Source organism: Magnolia sinica, chromosome 18 (assembly GCF_029962835.1).
Source record: "Magnolia sinica isolate HGM2019 chromosome 18, MsV1, whole genome shotgun sequence".
NCBI classification, from domain to species: Eukaryota; Viridiplantae; Streptophyta; class Magnoliopsida; order Magnoliales; family Magnoliaceae; genus Magnolia; species Magnolia sinica.
Genome location: NC_080590.1, coordinates 10318809 through 10339198, shown reverse-complemented (window position 1 = coordinate 10339198; position 20390 = coordinate 10318809). Strand labels below are relative to the sequence as shown.

Below are 20390 nucleotides of genomic sequence, written 5' to 3'. Positions count from 1 at the left end.
AGCAAGTTGGAATCCTTCTTAAGTGGCAATCAAACAGGGCCCAATGTTCTGGCAGCAAAACCAAAATCCTATCAACAAATTGAGAAACAGTTCGAGCTCCTAATTGCATAAAGTGCTCCCATCACGTGTAGTTGATTGAGTGAAAACAATGTGAAGCAAACATCGCCATGGACAAGATATGCATGAAAATGAGTAGGGAATGAAACAAGTGATCCTTGGGTCATCACAACATGGCTACATCAATGGGGAAGCTTAGTTAAATAATTCCATCAGCAAAATAAAGAGAATATAAGATAAAATAAAAGTATTGTTACATCAATGGGGAAGCTTAGCTAAATAATTTTGCCAGCAAAATAAGGAGAATATAAAATAAAATAAAAGTATTGTGCACACGTAGTAAACAACTATCAATTCTTTTCATCAGCATGAGAGAGAACCTATGAGAAAACAATCTCACCTTCTCCATTTTTGCTAATGCACAGTAATAAAGCATCAAAGCCTTCTCCTTACTACTCTTCATTTCACTAATATAAGAGAAATCTTTTAAGCTCCAAGGAGAGTATTCTCACTACCTTTTATAACATTTCCTAATTTGGAGATTAAAACAAATCCCTCTTCAGTGAATGTGATGTGCCATTTCCCAATACTACAATTAGGGGTGATGGAACTCAACTCATTTGGGCTAATCTAGCCTCAAACGAAGTAGTAACTCGTTCCACAATAAGCTCACTAAGGAACACCAAAGTGCCCTTATTTTCTTGCACTCACGCATGCCAACACTGCACAGGTGTGATGAATCAAAGCGCTGCATCAGGTTGATCCACATGCGTACATTGAATGCAGACCATTCAGCAATTCATTTCACCATCCATTTCTTTTCCAGTGTGGCCCATTATATATGTTTGGTAAACAACATATTAATCAGCCAAAAAGTAGAAAAGTATGTTTGCTTTGCAACATCATATAATACATATCCCTCGAGTTTATTTGGTCCACCCTTAATATCCACCATCCATCACGTGGCCTAACCTTTGGTGTAGACCGTTCATTATCTTGCGCCCACCTTGGCCATGTGCTCAATGTGAACTGTCCATCATTTAGGGCTTACCTTCAATGTGAATGGGCCTACCTTGACTATGTCTTCAATGTGAACCATCCATCGTGTGGGGCCTGCCTTCAACGTGAGCCATCCACCTTGCAAGGCCCACCTTTGATGTGGGCTATCCATAATGTGGGGCCCACCTTAGATGTTGGCAGTCCATTGTGCAGGCCCACCTTTAACGAGGACTGTCCATCATGCGGTGCCCAACTTCAAGGTGGGCCATCCATCAAGCAGTGTCCGCCTTGGATGTGGGTCATTCATCATTAGGGGTTGACCTTTGATGTGAATGTCCTCATGTGACACTCTCTTTGATATGGGTCATCCATCATATGGGTCCCACCATCAATGTGCCCACCTTTAATATATGCCGCCCATCATATAGAGCTCACCTTTGATGTGGAGCGTCCATCATGTGGCCCCACCTTCGATGTGAGCCATCCATCTTGCAGGACTCACCTTGAATGTGGGCCATTCATCATTTGCACCTTTGATGTGGACAGCCCATGATGTGGGGCCCACCTTGATGCGGGTCATACATCATGTGGAGCCCACCTTTAATGTTTTGTCTATCATGTGGGGCCATCTTCAAAATCAACTGCCCCTCATGTGGAGACCACCTTTGATATGGACTGTCCATCTTATGGGCCCCACCTTCAATGTGGGTCATCCATCGCGCAGAGCCCACTTTAGATATGGACCATTTATTATTAGGTGCCTTTACCTTTAATGTGGACATGCATTACGTGGACTCACCTTGATGTGGTTGTGGGCCCACCTTTGATGTGAACCGTCCATCGTGTGGACCCCACCTATGATGTGAACCGTCCACCGTGTGAGCCCCACTTTTGATGTGGACGACCCATCATATGGTACTACCTTTGATATTGAGCATCCACCACATAGATAGAGAAGTTGGAAAGCAAAAGAATGAACTTATGGAGATAAGTGACTTCCATCACATAAGTAAATAAGTAAATGGTACTTGCCAAACCAACTTAAGTAAAAAAATAACTTATTAACTTAACATGAGTTTAAAAAAATTTACTCATTTCGTAGTGGCCCATTCATATCATAGAATGTTCAAAGGTAGAAATGTCAAAGTCGTCGTGAAGCCAAGGGGAGAAAATTGTTTAAAACGTAACGTAGAAAGCACGATAGGATCCTCGACCCAAGGCTCTGGCAAGTATAGACGTGTTTTAAGTTCTCACAACTGGGCCCCACTACTGGTAATCCAGACCGTTCGTCAGTTGCCTTTCATAGTGAATGAACCATATCCTCAAAATCTCTAAGATTGAAAGATTCTACCCAGTGATCTTGGGGCCTTTTCAGTTGAATGTGGACCGATCCCTGTGTTTCTCTTCTTCACCTCCACTTCTGGGTCCCACTTGTCAGAACTAAAAATATACGAGATCACTTGACGCGGATTATCTACTGGTAGCTTCAGCAGCTATCTCTCTACTGAAATGACCTCACCAATTTATGTGCCCCCACCATGACGTATGTGTTGTACCCACACCGTCCATCCATTTGGAGAGATCATTTTAGAGGATGATCCAAAGAATGACACAGATCGAAAGCTCAAGTGGACCCCACCACAGAAAAACAGTGGGGGTTGAACGCCTACCGATAAAACTTCTTGGGGGACACAAAAGTTTTCGATAAAGCTGATATTTTTTATTTTGCTTTGTCCATCTCTGTGTGAACTTATGAACAGGTTGGATCTCAAATAAACATCATGGTGTGCTCTAGGAAGGTTTCAACGGTGGGTGTCATTGTTTCCACTGTTTTCTGTGGTGTGGTCCACTTGAGCTTTGGATCTACCTCATTCTTTTGTTCATGCCCTAAAATGAGCTCTCCAAATGGATGGTCGGTGTGATACAACACATAAATCATTGTGAGCCCACAGAACTTGGTGACGTCACGTCAGTAGCCAGATAGCTACTGAAGCCATCAGTAGCTAATCCGCGTCCTCGTTTCACTATCCTACGGACGGGTGTTAATGGACCATCCTCGGGCCTGGAAAATAAAATTTTTGAATAAGCCCGGCCCGAAACAGTTCATAATCCGGGACGAGACTTACCCAGGCCCGGCCCATTGACAGCCCTCATTATTCCTACGTCTTATTGTTCTTCTCGTCGTCGGTACGGCTAAGTAGGAAAACGACAACGTATATTAACTATTCGCTAAGCTCACACGCGTACCATAAACTCGTCGCAGGTACACGTGCCAGCATGACCCGTAGTTACGATATCTAATCTATCCATCATAAGGGTTCCCGTTGGTGTCCTGGCTCAATACTCAGGTCCTTCTCTACACTAGGAGGACCACAATTTATTGAACAGATTAACGGCTGGGCTACTGCTTCTGCGCCATCCACCTATTTCTATCACAGTGGCCCACCTAATGAGTTTACCAGCCTTATTTTTAGGGAGGGAACGCTTATGCAGTCAAGGCCCACTGATGGACGTGTTGGATTATTCACCTGTCATCCATGCTGGCATACGTGTTAGTAGCGTGTACAAGTCATGCGTGTGAGCTCAGAGAACTATTATTTTTTAATATGGTATTTTTTCTTTCAAAAGGAATGAGAGATAAGACTTTGAAACGAGGAGCTTCCACCACTACCAAAGACTTCTTTGCTATCTCCAATATCATCAACATCATCAAGAAAGAAAGAAACAATCTCATCCCATTTCTCTCCTTCTTTCCGCTACCTTCTTTCTGCTACATTCTTCGATGTCTACTCCAGGAGAGTAAGCTCTCTCTCTCTCTCCCTCTCTTGAAAATTTGTAAGAGTGGCAGGGGCCAGGAAGCCTGCCCGACAAGCTTTGGGCCGGGTTTGGACCTATTAACTTGGTCCGATTACTTTTCAGGTTGGGCCTGGCCTGACTTTATATATATATATATATATATATGTTCTGATCATGATGTCAGTTTCTTTATGCATGTGTGGCGCACTTCAGAGACGGATAGATTAAGAACATTCAACGGTAAATAGGGATTTGTCAGTTATCGGGCCATCCGATCAGGCATGGGCCCAACCATTTCTTTTCGGGCCCAGGGTTGGGCCTGCTGTGCTATGCCCATACAAGATCCGGGCCTTGAATCTCGAGTGTCAGTCCTATGTGTGCATATAGATAGATTGGAATGGGATTATACATGTATATGATGATCTAAACCGTTCATTCATCCTAATGTTCCATTAATGGACCGTAGATCAAATGTCAGAATGAACCGTACCATGTCTCTCAATGTTAAAGATTGTATTACAAAAATCACTAACCAGATTTTAGGGGTGTTTCTTCTAGCAAGTACATAATAGATTCTCACGAAATAATCTTGAGAATTATTGATATACATGATTTTTGTGGACCGTTTGGTAAATGGTTCGGAATTAGGATTACCATGTCATTGTTTTTTTTTTTTTTTTTGGGTTTATCACCCACTCCTAGCCATCGCTGATGAATGAACGGTTTGGATAATCATACACGTGTCCTGTATGACTGGATTGGATCTCCTCCCCATTATCTATCTATAACTATGTATGTATGCATATATTATCTCCGTAGCTTTGATGGTCGATTTGGCACACGTGCCTGACATCCAGACTGTTCATCCCATGGGCTCCACCATAAACTAGCCATCAATCAAAATTTTCCATCACTAGACAATCCTAACCATCCAATCAGCGAACATTTTACTGATGATTGTGACTTTTGTGTCCCACCTATCAAATCAAACAGTTAGGATTATCTGATCAATTGGTTTCGGATCAATGGTCCATTCCTTATTGGATGCATAAAATGAATGATCCAGATCTCAGCCACGTGCGCTACAGGGACCATAAAATGACGTGGAGGCATCGTAGGTGCCCATTTTCAGGAACTGATTATTTACTCGGATTCCATTTCAGATACTACAGATCTCTACCGCCGGTGAGCAAGGCGTACGGCGTGATCTGCCTCTTGACTACATCAGCTTATTATCTCCAACTCTATGATGCCCACGTCATTTATTTATCCTATACACGTGTGATCAAACATCTGCAGGTACTTATAGGTCTTAAATTTCATTTTCTTAATCAAATAATCAAATAATAGTCAGGTACTAGGATTTATTTCATCCTCTAGTGTTCATGTACATACACATGTGCACATACATACATACATATACATAAATACATATATAGAGGAATGCTCACATGCATACCTTCTTACATGAGCACCCGTGCGCACCTTTGTACACATGTCATGGGCACATAATCTGATTAATGGTCCACGTGATGCGGCACCCCTTGAAACCTCACGAGCTCATTTTCAAACTCTAGTTGGGCCATAACAAAGAGAAATGCAAATCAAATGAGAAAACAATTTCCTTTTATCATGGCCCACCAAAATTATGTATAGAGCTGAAAGTTGGGCTTATGAGGTTTCAAGGGGTTCTACATCACATCGACATTTGAGATTCTATGCCCTTGACCTTTGCACAGGTAAGAAGATGCACAGGTGAGCATTACGTATGCACCTGTGTGCACCTTTGTACACATGTCATGGGCACAAAATCTAAATGGTACACGTGATGCGATGCGGCACCCCTTCTAACTCAAATGTGCCACACAACATGAAATAGTTGGAGCCAGCCACCCTCGGTTGCTTACAGGGATAAGTCCTTGTATGCAACCAAGGGTGGACGTTCCACCTCAGTTGTTTCCCATCATGCGGTCCACCAAAGTCATGGATGGGCCTTTTTCTTTTTACACACACTCCCACATGAGCACTAAGCCATGGCTTGGAACCCAGCCATGAATGGGCTTTTTTTTTTTTTTTTGTACAAATGGATAAACGAGGGAGGTGCTCTTGAGGACCAGTGATGCCAAAAATGCAATGCAGTAGGCCCCACACAAAAATGTTTCATCAATTGAAAATGTTACCATGGAATCATTTCCCACACACACATATATGTACAAACGCCTTTTTAAGTGCCTCAAAATCTCAAGAATGCGTGTATGCTCAATTGCTCATGTGTGGGGTGCCCCATGGTTTTTTTTTTTTATTCTTTTTCTTTTCACATGCACACCATGCTTTTATTGCACATGTATGATAGTTGTTTGGAATTTTAGACATTTCATTTCAAGATCTCTCGAGCAATCTTCTCTGAAGCTAGAAATTTTATTCACATTATGCAGATATGGAGGCTTATAACAAACTTTTTCTTCCTTGGTCCATTTTCTCCGAGGTTTGGAATGCACTTCCTAATGATGTAAGAAACGATTGGACTGGTCTGGATTACAACACCATCTTTCTTTTCAATGCATTCGCCATTCATGCATCATTCATCTTGTTGAAAAAAGTATATTAATGTCCTGAAGAAGGTTACGATAACATAATGTATCTGATGTCGCCCTCACACGTCAATCACTAATGTTTCATTTATTCGTTTTGCGTCCGTATCAGTTAGGGTCTATTTGGATGCACTATTCAGTTGAATTGCAATTATAAGTGATTATTAAACCATAATAAGCTACATTGTGAAAATTATAACTAGTTTATTTCACAAAAAACAACAGGAATATGTACAAAGGAGACGAGAAATCTTAACAAAAAAAGAAATATCCTAATTTAATAAGAATACCCTAACCTATTCTTACATTAATAAAGCGGGAATGACCAAATTCTGAATTTCTTCTTTAGCATTCATATCATGTGCCAGAAATTGCAATTGGCATTCGTTTCAAGTAGGAATGGGAAGAAACCCAATAAGAGTTTTGGGGGGCATTTCCTTGTTATGAATGCTAGGAAAGATAATCAGTTCTTGGTATTTCTTGATTAAACTGAATGTTTGTAATTCAATTCTCCTGTGCATCTAAACACCGCCTTAATTAATGTAGTCCAAGTCCCACCAACATGGTTCTGATCACTGTAACGCTTCATGTGTTTCATAATCAATTCTGATTTCTTCTTTGGTTATGTGAGGCCCCTTTTTTTTTTTTTTTTTTTTGTGTCGTTTATATGTTTGCTCTTTCTAATTTGGCACTGATTTGAATTTGAAATCGACTGGAAGTCTGACCCCTCTCTATATTTAGAATTGCAGACAATGCACTTTTTTTTTTTTCTTTTGACATGCATCTGATGCTTTTGAGGCTTGAACTACATAGAGCAAGATACTGGGTTCTGTTGGAGAGGGGAGCATTCGACAAGAGAACTGCAGACTTTCTGTGGATGACGATCTTTGGTGCATTGTCTCTCCTGGTAAATCACAGCCCACCATTTTTCTTACCAGAGCTTCCTTTTACTATTGATTGTAGGCATTAGCTTTTGTTTTTTGTTTTTTCTTTTGTTCTCTCCATCTTATATTCTCACAGTCGTTGAGTACATTGACACTAGCCCATGCATGTCCTAGGTAATCGCTGCGATTCCGCCATTATGGTCTCCCTTCATGGGAGTTTCTTTGGTTTTCATGCTTGTCTATGTCTGGAGTAGGGAGAATCCGAACGCCCAAATCAAAATATATGGCATTGTGACGATAAAGGTATGCTATTAACCAGCGGTGTGTTTGGATATGTCGAATGCCTAGAAATGAATCTATTTCCATGGAATCCAACTGTTCCATGTAGTGAACGAAAAAAAAAAATGGAAATCAATTTCCATTTTCCAAGTCTTTACTAAAGAACATGGATATTGGTTAATTTCTATTGTTAGTAGAGATAGTTCTCTCATTCTGACTATTGACCTTTAAATATTTCTATAAAAACTGCATGTATCAAACAACAGACTTACTAGATTTTGCAGTTCTCTATTTTCCAAGGATTTCTTAGAGGTTTTCACCATTACTAGCTTATGAATTGTACTTGTATAGGGATTCTATCTTCCTTGGGCATTCCTCGCACTGGATTTGATCTTCGGAGCCCCTCTAAAACCTGACATTTTAGGAATTGTCGCCGGGCATCTGTACTACTTCCTGTCAGTGCTCTATCCTCTCTCTGGAAGAAGGAACATACTCAAGACTCCTGTGTGGGTGTATCCTTTTCAGCTGGATGCATTTTTCTTTTTATTTAACTGTGTCATGCTACTATTATTTGAGGGTCCATTTGGATGTGCTATCCAATCAAATTGCGATTACTGGTCCATTAAAATGAAATGACCAAATTGTAATTACCTTGGTCTCTTCTCCCTTAATACGAATACTTGGAAAGGTCGATACAATCTGGTCATTTCTTGTTTTAAGCTGAAACTTTTTGCAATTTGGTTCACTTGCGCATCCAAACACTGCCTAAACAAGACAACATGTAGCATTTACATCACTGGTATTGGACATTTAACATTTTTGCAAGCACATGAGTAGGGTAGTTTGGAATGGTGCTCGATAGAGTAGGTGTAATGTAGGGATATTTTCAAACCGGGTTCGAGTAGGGTGGGCTGTGGGATGCGAGGGCACACTCATAGTGGGCAGCCCGTGTGAGGCGGGTTCCACCCGTGTGAGACAGGTAGCTCGTGGGAAGCGGAATCTATGTGAAGTGGGGCCCACGAGGGGGGTTCGGCCGAGGTTCTAACCCATGCGATGTGGGGCCTGGGCTATGAGATAAAGGGATTTATTCGCCATGATCTACCAGTTCGAACTTTTAGAACAAGTGGTAAATTGTCCTACATCAAGGTAGCTAAACCCGTCCCATGCCTGGCCCATTTACTAATCAGGCTGGAAATTCATGCTTAAGTGGCCTGCTATGGGCCCATTTTAACATCCTTTCCTGTTTTTTGTAGAGATGTTATGATCCTTAACGTGTGAATGCAGTCACAAAGTGGTCATGTTTTGGGGTGAGGGAGTCCAAGTAAACAGTCCGGTGCCAGTTAATCCATCAGCCGGCGTTGCATTCCGAGGGAGAAGCTACAGGCTCAACCAATAGCTACATTAGCAGCTGGTTCATCACAGGAAAAACACATCTCTGTAATAACCTCTCTTTAATCATCTCCGTTGTTTCTGTTTCGACTGTGATTTTCTCTTGTTTTTTTTTCTTTTTTGAGACGGAACCCATTATCGGTCATATTACGAAGAATCAGTGTCTTTAAAAGCAATTATCCAATTAGCAAAGATTTTTATTAAGAGGAATGACAATATTTTATTTTATTTTATTTTTTTTAAAGAGAAAAGTATTGATGCTACATAAGGCTGAAGCTCAGTGGATTACTTAATTGGAGTGTCAAGGTTGATACTTGGGCATATTAACATTGTATGTATGGCTACATGTGCATGGACACGGCCTGTCACACCCCTGTCACACCCCAAATCCAGCACCCAACTCCTATGCACCGAGTTCCGAGTTTGGTGTACCATAAGGAAGATTTTTGAAGTTATATATTAGTACTTGAGCATATAGATCCATGATCACATCACCAAGCGAACAGTCTTTACTGGGGGACCATGATCACTCGGGGTCTAGGTCAGTCCGGCACATACTACAACCAACCAGTCTGCGGCCAGTCAAGGGCACTGGGCATCATGCACACATGTGAGCTGTTAGAAAGAGAAATGTTGCAATTTTTGAGCTATGGCCAATACATTAGAGGACCAGCAGAAGAACGGTCCTGATTGTGGTTCAACGCAATGAAATCACCCATCTAGAATGGTCTGGCAAAAATGAAAATGTCTACCATATTTTCATCCCATCCAAGATGGATACAACATACCATTGGTCTGGATGATCACTGAGCCATGACTCCACTTGAACAGACTCAGGTTGCAAGGCTCATATATTTCCTCCTCCCTCGGTTCGTCAGGGGAATTATGCCATATTCACCCAAGCATGTATGGTCGCTGCCCCACTAGTTCGAATGAGTGGGGCCCATGGTTTAGTGTTCTATACCTTGTATCTGATCTGTCTGAGTCTGACTATGGCTGGACCACACATCAAAAACCTCTCTGCCTTTTTCTCTCTTTCTTTTTTTTTTTAATTTTATCATCTTAAGTTCGCCATCCTTACTTCTTTCCTTAACCATGTGCCTGGATGCATAGCAGATCAGAACATAGTCCACCACAGTGGGGCCCACTAGATCAACGGTTTGGACTGCGTCAGGGCGATCCTTGATCTCCTTATTTATTTTATGCACAGAAACGACCGTTACATCGTTTAAAGTGGCCCACTTGAGTGACAATCTAGAAGGTGACTGAAGTGGGGCCCGCTTTCACTTTCTAGATTCTCACAAAAGTGATCCCTACATCCATATGTAAACCATTACGGGGAAGATGTGGGGCCAATCTAGTAGGCCACGTGTAGGAGATGAAATTATCGATACATGGCAACCCCATTAAATCGGTTGATCGTTGGGGGAAACATGAATAGATCAGCCAATTCATTAGGTGGGACACGTCTTTTAATCGTTGGCCCACTCTATGAATGGTTCACATCTTTCATATGTGTATCAATGCACCTCTTATAAGGGTTATCTAACGTATTAAGGGCTTAATTTAATTTTTACTAAAAATATTCGCCTTAGCTACCATTCCTTCACTTAAGCCCGGATGAATTTCTTTTCACTTTTGATTAAAGATGACAAGCTTCATGTAAAGGGTGAGGTTTGAGGAGGGATTGTATAGGCGTCTTTTATTAAAGAGAGACGCATGGGTTTACTTGACACTTCAATCAATAAATCTAAACCATCACAGGCTATATATATATAGAGAGAGAGAGAGAGAGAGAGAGAGAGAGATAGAGAGAGAGTCATGCTCACCTGCGCACCTTTGCACACGTGTCATGGGCTTCTAATCCGAATGGTCTATGTGATGCGGAATCCTATGAAACCCTAAGGCATAACTTTTCACCCTGATCTATAATTCTGGTGGGCCATAGCAAAGAGAAACGCAAATCAAGGGAAGAAACTGTTTTCACTTTTCATGGCCCACCAAAGTTTTGGATTAAAGTAAAAATTGAGCTTTGGGGATTTCATGAGGTGCTGCTTTACGTGGACCGTTCAGATTTTAGAGTCACATCATGTATGATGAATTCTCAAAAAAGTTCACACGATTTCCTGTCCAAACTAGTATGCAGCTGAGCACGAGTCACATCACGCATGCATATCTTATACACGCCACATGTTGCATATCTTATACACGCCACATATTCACCCATTTTACCATCTCGGTTTTGGACATAGCCGCCCCAAAAGTGTGAATTGAATTGTACAGTATTGAAAACTTCTCGATGGCCATATAAGTTTTGAATCCAAGCTAATGTTTGTGTTTTCCCTTCATCCATGTCACGTGTCCTTACAAACAGATTGGAGGACAAATAAGCATCGAACTAGGCCCTACAAAGGTTTCAACGGGTGATGTTATTATCCCCATTGTTTCTAATTGTGTAGACCACTTGAGCTTTGGATATGCTTCAATTGTAGATTCTATATATATTTTTAAACATACACTCAATTTTGTGTTCATGCCTTAAATGAGTTCGCAAAATAAATAGATACCATGGATGAGACATACATAACTGGCACTCACGCAGTCCACTTGTAGTGTTTAATGGCTAAAAGAATACTTTAAAAAAGATGAGTCAATTAAATGATCGGCATAGGTTGAGGCTTTGAGGAGCCCACCGTGACTTATCAATTTAGCCACCCCAATCTACCTATTTTCCATATCATATTATTAAGCTAAATAACTAAGTAAATCCAACGCTCAAGTGAACTACACCACAGGAAGCATGGAAAATAATGATGCACATTGTTGAAACCTTCTTATGGTCCACCATGATGTTCATTTGCAATCTAACTTGTTCACAAGGCCACATAGACCCCGATTAAGGGAAAACAAAAATAATAAGCTTGATCCAAAACTTTTGCTGTTTCCAAGAAATTTTTAATGTTGGACAATCAATCCCCACCATGTGGTCCACTTGAGCCTTGGATCTTCCTAATTTTTGGACTTATATCTTAAAATGATATGGCAAATTAGATAGACAGTGTGTATAAACCCACACATCATGGTGGACCCCTTAGAGCTCAACCTATGCTAAACTCAACACAAGGGTGTAAGACTCCTGTTAGGCGGGCCACATGTGATGATCGATTTGATTTGATTGTTCGATTATTTAGATTGATTTGGTGGGCTCTACCACAGTTATGATCGATACATATAAGTTTGGGGTGGGATGCTTGAACCATGGTATTTATATACGGTTATTAAACCAAATATAAAAACCTATGATGTAGAATCTTAAAGGGGAAAAGCATGATGGATTAGCTTCTCCAATCCAATTCTTTATAGATATATTTCTTAATCACCACACTCAGGCAAAATACTCTAGTTTCATTGAAATGTTTTTTAATAAGGTGTAAGGTACAGAAAATCAAGATCTCTTTTCAGTGAAATTGTGATAACAGGAATATCTTTCAAATTCAGTATGCCTTTAAAATTAAAGTATATATAGAATCTTCATTATTGATGCATAGATAATTCATATATTCAGATTACAGTATTAAACAATATCCAATTGACATATCAATTTGTGTCAATACCGCCATGACGTAATAGAATTTGATTGGATGGTAGGCCATTACTAGAGATGAGTTCATGCAATGTGGTGCAAATTAAGTCAAGTTGTAGTAACACCAATTCTAATTAGAATGTAACTTGGTGTGGTTTCATTGGACAGTTATATGCTTGTCAAAGTGGGGCCTGCACAACTAGTGCCTGACAACGTCTTGAGAAGTTGGCACAGGAGTAGATTAGGTGAGACCATGACCTCACCCAAGACATTGCGGTCCTTAACATGCCCCACCTTGATATATCTATTATGCATCCATGCCTACCCTTTGTTTTTCCTAATCGTTTTAGGTTATGATCCCAAAAACAAGGATTCAATATCAACTGGACCACACTATAGAAAACAGTGGTGATTGAATGCCCTACTAGAAAAACTGCTTATGGCTTATCTTAATGTTTCCATGGTATTTATTAACCATCCAAACTATGGATAACGTCACGTGAGCCTGGGTGAAGGGAAAAAACAAATATTTTCTTGATCTAGAACTTTTATGGCCCATTAATGATCAATCACCATTGTCTCCTATATTATGGTCCACCTAATAATTGGAGGCCCCACTCAACAAAGACTTACTGGTGGGGACAACGCTAACACCTTGATTGGTGGCCAGAAAAATAGATGGTTCAGGAGAAGAGTGGCAATCATGGTCTGGTCCAAACGAAAGGTCAATGACTGGATCGGATGGCAAGGATCTTACCAATTTTTTAAAATAATTTTTTGGGCATCCTCATCCACGGCGAGGCTTATTAGATCGACCATTCGGATTCCAGTACTGTATTATGGTCCCTACTCGTATGAATTCAAGGTCAGAGGGTAGGATACGTATCACTGGGCCTAGGATCTAATCAACCGTTCCGATTCCTCAACCCAGAATGTATCCATCATATTAACGGTTTGGATCACCACATCGTAGGACCCACACGTACCCCTACACGCTGCGACAAGTAAAACTGGTTGCTGGTATCGGATATCCGCGCCGTGTATCAGGTGGGACCGACCTTAGGATGATCTGGATCATCCAATTACTGGGAAAGTTCACACGTGAGGAACGCCAATGCCTGGCAGGCTAAACTTTGAGGGTTTACATCAGCCGTCCATTGCTTTAGTAAGTATGTGGCCTTCTCGATGGATTAACAACCCCAGTTTTCGGCTAAGGGAAGTTCGCGGCGGGTCCCACCTGATACCCGGTTCGGATTCCCTACACGTGCCACGTTGGCAAGCGTAGCTGCTTGTGGAGAAGTTTGTGTTGGGATGGGAGACCTATCCTCAAGAAACCTAAAGTCAATGCTATTTTCCAACAAACGAATCTTGGTGGGTCCCACGCAAAATCATTGCCAACGTAAAAGAGCCGTTTGACTCATAAAATAATGCCGCGTGGATACAAGCAATAGGAATCTGATTAGGTGTGACCCCGCACTCACTCAAGACGGTTGGGCCCTTACCGTGGGGCGCATTGATATATGTATTCTGTATCCACGCCGTCCATCTGTTTTTTCATATCATTTTAGTGTATCATCCTAAAAATGAAGCAGGTCCACTCATTAGGTGGACCACACCACTAGGAAACGGTGAATGAAAGCCTTACGGTTAAAAACTTCTGAGGGCGCACCTTAATGTTTTGGTAGTGTTCATTTGCCATCCAAAGCATGGATGTAGAGAAAAAAACAAATATCAGCTTATCCAAAACTTTTGTGGCTTATTAATGGTCACTCTCCTATGGCATGGTCCAATTGTATCCGCCTCATTTTTGGGATGATGATGATATGGAAAAACGGATGGTCGACGTGGATACATAATGCATATATCAAGGTAGGCCCCACTGTAAGGGAGGCATTGTCTTGGGTAGAGTCGGGCACGGATGTGTCACTTGCTTGACTTGTCCGGCTTGTTCAAACTCAACTCGGTTCAAATTGAATGGGTGAGTTAGTCCAAACTGAGAATGCTTCGCCTAATTCGAACTCCAAACCGAGTTGGGCACGGATGAGTCATAGTTACCTATTAACTTGACCCGACTCGACCCGAAACTTGATCCGGTCATACTCGACTCGATCCGAAACCCGACTCGACTCGGATTTGATTATATATATAATAAAAAATAATAATTTCTAAGTATCTCTAATCCTATCAGCACTCGACCCCAACTTTGACTTGATCTCAAAGTCTCTCTCTTTCTCCCTCCCTCATCGTCCTCCTCTTCCAAACCCGTCAGTCATCCACCACCATCACCAGCCTCTTCCTCCTCCTCCTCCTCCTCTCTCTCCTCTCCAGTCCCTCCCTCCCTCTTTCAAGCTCATAGTGGCGGAGCTCCTCCCTCACACACACACACTCTCTCTCTCTCTCTCTCTCTCTCTCTCTCTCTCTCTCTCTCTCTCACACACACACACACACACACACACACACACACACTCATCTCTCAATTCGATTTGGTGCTAGCTCGATCCAACTCAATACTTTTGACCAGGTCAAACCCGGCCAGGATCAGTTCGTTTAACAAAAAGGATAATGAAGAACTTTTGGCCCTCGGACTTGACCTTGTGGATGAACAAAGAAAAAAAGCTCGGTTATGAACTATGGCTCGACAGCAACAAGTAGCTCGGTTTTATAATGTCCAAGTTAAGGTCAGGCGATTTTGAGTCGGAGACATAGTTCTCCGAAAAACATTCCTCAACACTAAGGAAGTTGGTGCGAGTACCTCGCAAGTTATTTGACAAGTTGTCGTTGCTAAAGATGGGCCCACAGTTGAATATTGAACAACTTTCAAACATGACCCATCAATAGCGAAGCTCGCAGGATGCATACTTGGATAATTACACACATGTTGCATGTGTAGGTACTAGGACAACGAGTCATGAAAATGAGTACCGCGTTGGAAGATGATTTCTCAAAAAAAAAATAAAAAATGTTGGATAAGCGTCCTGCACACGTATCATGAAAATAACGGTAACAGATTAGCCTTTTTGTAGGGCCTTTATTGATGATATGTTGTATATCCACGCTATCCATCCGTTTTTCCATGCCATTTAAGGACATCAATTAGATTCAAATCTTCGGCGGGCCATACCCCATGAAACTGTAGTGATTGAACGCCCACAATTAAAACTTTCAAAAGGCCCACCACAAGCAGGTCCGTAATGTTTATTTGCCATCTAACCCCTTGATAAGGTCAAAAAGAGATGGATAAAGTTAAAATACAAAGATCAGCTTGATCCAAAACTTCTTTATCCTAAAAAAGCTTTTAAATTCATTCATCACTTTTTTCAGTGGTGTGGTCCATCAAAGTTTCGAATCTTCTTAAACTTTGGTGTAAAATATTAAAACAACTTTATAAAATAGATGGACGGTGTGGATATATAACCGATTCATGAAGGTGGGACCCACACGGTAAGGGTAACACTTAATCTACTTCCAAAATAACTCTCTCTCTCTCTCTCTCTCTCTCTCTCTCTTTCTCCACGACTAAAGACTCGGCCCGACCCGGAACTGAGTTCGGTCCGGGACGGGTCATTTTCTTTAGTTCAAAACTGAGTTCGGGCTGAGTTTAAACAGGTCCCAGTTCGGCCCGACTCGGCCGTTTATATATATATATATTTATAAATCCTTACCCTAACCATTTGAGACAGAGAAGTGAGAATGCCGCCCGACCCTAAACCCTAAAACTCTCTCTCTCTCTTGACTTCACCGCTCATCTTTGAAGTAATAGGCCATTCAAATCATGGGTCCCTTTGTAGATGGAGCAGGTCCGAAACTGGCCCGAACTCACCCGATTGCTGACCGGTCGAGTTCGGGCTAGACATGTTGGCCCGGTGACCGAGCCGAGTCGAGTTCGGGCTGGGTTTGACTGGTGGCCGGGTTGAGCCCAGTTTGACTCGGTTCGGCCCGATGTACACCCCTAGAGGTGGGCATGTCTGACCCGATCCGGTGGATCCGACCAGATCAGGCCCGATCCGACCCATTCCGAATCGAACCGACGTCATGGATTGGTGCGGTTCGAGTGTGTCCATCCGTATCTGATTGTTTTTTGGGTCGGGTTTGGACAGTGGTCTATCCGGACCGATCCGATCCGAAAACTCGATCCGAAAGGATCCGGACCAATCCGACTCGACCCAATCTGGAGCTGGGCTATATAGAGAAATCCATCATATGCCTCGTCACTTCGGTTGAGCATGGGTAGGGGCATCTCGGAAGAGGGTATGGGAGGAAGGCTCGAAAAATGTACAGGGGTGTCTTTAAGGTCTTTGAAGCTGGCAGAGGTGAGGTGGTGAACGGTGGGCAAATGGAGGAAGAAGGTAAGGACATAAACGCCGGAGGTGAAGAAGTAGGTAGGGAAATGGACAGAAACGCCGGAGGTGAAGAAGAAGAAGTAGGTAGGGAGAGGGGAAGCGGATTGGCTAGGGAGAGGGGAAGCGGATTGGCTGGTGTACCTCACACCAACTATATAGCTACTGTAGGTACGCGTCGTGCAAAGACGAGCACTGACGCTTCTCGAGCTCCGAGTTGTACGAACGGTTCAAAGGAGATCAAAGTTACAACCAACCAACATCTGTGGGCCCCACCATGATGTATGTTTTGTATCCACGTCGTTCATCCATCAGGAGAGATCATTTTAGGGTCATACCTAAAGAATGAATCACACCCAAAGCTCTAGTGGACCCCACCACAGAAAACAGTGGGGAGAGTGACACCACCGTTAAAAACTTTTGAAGGCCCAAAAAGTTTTCGATCAAGGTGATATTTGTGTTTTCCCTTCTTCAATGTCTTTTTTAACTTTTGAACAGGTTGGATTTCAAAAAAACATGCATGCCGCGCCTTAGGAAGTTTTCAACGGTGGTCATATATAGAAGGTGGAGGCGTCCTTCAAATACTCTCGCAGACTACCAAGATCTCAATCAGTCTTGTCTAGAACTTCCGAGAGATCTCTGAAGATTTCCCTTGAAAATCCTCTGCGATTGTAGATTTCTCAGGGAAATCTCCTCTAAGAGAGGGATTTTCAAATGTACAAACCGACTGACATTTATTCCTGTTGTCAAACGCGAGAATGGGTCATAATGACCCATTTCGCTGTGAATTCACCACGAGTTAAAAAAAAAACAGGCTCTCAATTGCATCGCGAATGGGCGGTCGGATTTTGATTTCCAGAGACTGTGGTGGAAGCCCAAAGGTTGTGAGATTCCAAGGTTGGGGAATTCTCTGTTTTGGGTTCTGTTTTTCTTTTTCCCTTTTTCGATTTCTTAATGAAATTTTCAAATGGGTGTTTGATTTTCACTCTTTTAGGCAGATTGGATGGGAAAGAAATGTTGGAGATGCTTCAAGGAAAGAGGCTCGTCTTCATGGGTGACTCCTTGAATAGGAATATGTGGGAATTGCTTGCCTGCATCTTGAGGGAATCTCTGGAAAATAAGAGCAGAGTCTTCAAGATTTCAGGGTGGCATGAATTCAGGACCAAATGTTTCTACACCTTCAGATTCGAAGTACGTTTCAAAGAAAACTTATCTTAGTCTTTATCTTGATTCCTCTATATTTCTACTTGGTCCTCTGGGCGTCGGATACTGGCAACCATGTTCTTGTGATGTGGGTTTCTTTTCTAGATATGTAGCCCGTTTGATAAGATCCAAACCTTGCCCAATCCGATCCGACTCGGTTTTCCTGACTGAGTCAGATTCGGATTGATTCAGGCCAGTAGGGGTTCGGATCGATCCGCGTCAGATGACCCGGACTTGGTTCCGGATCAGTCCGAGTTCAGGTTAGGCCATGTAGAATCCGGACCGAGTTGAGTTGAACCCAATCCGATTCGACTCAGTCCAATGCCCAGCTCTAACCAAAAGTTGGGTGATTGAAAGATAAAGAGCTTTTTCCTACTGTATACCTTACCTTTAAGCCAACAACCTTATCACGCCCGTCCAAACTTACTATACCAAACTACGCCCCTGGTGTATGGGCAACTTTTCATTGGACCAAAATACCCCCCACCATTCCTTCTGGAAGCGGATTGGTTGGTGTGCGAAGACGAGCGTTAACGCTCCTCGAACTCCGAGTTGTACGAACAGTTCAAAAGAGATCAAAGTTACATGGGCCCCATAGTTATGTATTTATTATATCCACAACGTTCATCCATATTTCAAGATCATTTCAGAGCATTAAAAAAAAGAATCATATCCAAAGATCAACTGGACCACACCATAAATAGCAGCGGGAAAATTGATTTTCACTGTTAAAAATTTCATAGGGCCCACCATAACATTTATTTTCCATCCAATCTATTCATAAGGTCACAAAGACCTGGATGAAGAGGAAAAACAAATTTCATATTGATCCAAAACTTTTGTGACCCCTAAAAGGGTTTCAATGGTAGATGTTCAATCCCCCGTTGCCTTTTACAGTGTGGTCCACTTGATAGTTAGATCTGTCTTATTTTTCGTCTCAAGCCTTAATACGAGCTCGCCAAATAGATGAACGGTTTGGATATAACACATACCTCACGATGGGACCCACAAAAGTGGTAGGGGATTACACCAAAAATAAATAAATAAATAAAAATTCACCACGGCGTGCAATTTTATTTTATTTTTTACATGGAGAACTTTTTTCCCTTTACATTTTTCTCTAATACATATTTATATAAATATGTATATATAAGCATATAAAAAAAAACTCTCTTTTTATTCATTTCTTTCTTTATTCATTTAACAAGCATATCTCCTAAATCAGAATGAGTTACTTGACATGCCATATATGATTTTAGGGTAGGAGAAGCTACTTTAGCTAACTAACTTGGTTATTTTCCAAGATTCCATCAGATTGATGGTCGAAAATCCATTTTATTCACTTCGTGGTCAATTTCATTCAGTTCGCGGTCAATTTCAATCAGTTTGCAGTCAATTTCATTAACTTCGCGGTTAATTTCATTCACTTCGTGGTCAATTTCAATTAGTTCACGGTGAATTTCATTCACTTCATTCACTTTGTGGTCAATTTCGTTCACTTTGCTGTGAATTCCGTTCACTTTGTGGTCAATTTCAATCAGTTCACGGTCAATTTCATTCACTTTACGGTCAATTTCAATCAGTTCGCAGTGAATTTTATTTACTTTATTCACTTCGCAGTCAATTTCATTCACTTCGCGGTCAATTTGAATCAGTTCGCGATGAATTTCATTCACTTCGCGGTTAATTTCATTTACTTCGTGGTCAATTTTAATCAGTTCGCGTTGAATTTCATTCACTTCGCGGTTAATTTCATTTACTTCGTGGTCAATTTCAATTAGTTCGCAGTTAATTTCATTCACTTTGCGGTGAACTGTACTCTTTTCGCGGTCAATTTCATTCACTTCGCGGTTAATTTCATTTACTTCGCAGTCAATTTCAATCAATTCTAGGTGAATTTCATTCACTTCGCGGTCAATTTCATTTACTTCGTGGTCAATTTCAATCAGTTAGCGGTGAATTTCATTCCCTTCATTCACTTCGCGGTCAATTTCATTCACTTTGCGATGAACTTTACTCTTTTCACGGTCAATTTCATTCACTTCGTGATCAATTTCAATCAGTTCCTGATCAATTTCACTCACTTCGCGGTCAATTTCGTTCACTTCGCAGTGAATTTCGTTTACTTCGCGGTCAATTTCATTCACTTCGTAGTGAATTTCACTCACTTTGCAGTGAATTTCATTCGATTCATGTTGACAAGGGAAGCAAAGAGTGGACAAGGGAAGGCCATTAGGCAAATCGACCTAGCTGCTAGTAAGCTTCTCAAGGA

At 41.6% G+C, this 20390-nt stretch overlaps 1 protein-coding gene across 2 annotated transcripts; it reads left to right on the top strand.

Annotated features, from left to right (window-relative positions):
• The first annotated feature begins 3696 nt into the window (after window positions 1–3696).
• LOC131233751 (derlin-1.2-like) lies at window positions 3697–9211 on the top strand. 2 transcript variants are annotated; one of them, XM_058230533.1, is made up of 7 exons: window positions 3697–3855; window positions 5016–5151; window positions 6288–6361; window positions 7257–7350; window positions 7502–7630; window positions 7958–8118; window positions 8891–9211. In XM_058230533.1, exons 1-7 carry the CDS (start codon window positions 3839–3841, stop codon window positions 9000–9002), a joined length of 723 nt encoding a protein of 240 aa, XP_058086516.1. In that variant the 5' UTR covers window positions 3697–3838; the 3' UTR covers window positions 9003–9211. The 2 variants fall into 2 exon arrangements, with proteins under 2 accessions (XP_058086516.1, XP_058086517.1); XM_058230534.1 differs by lacking the exon at window positions 7502–7630.
• Window positions 9212–20390: the final 11179 nt, after the last annotated feature.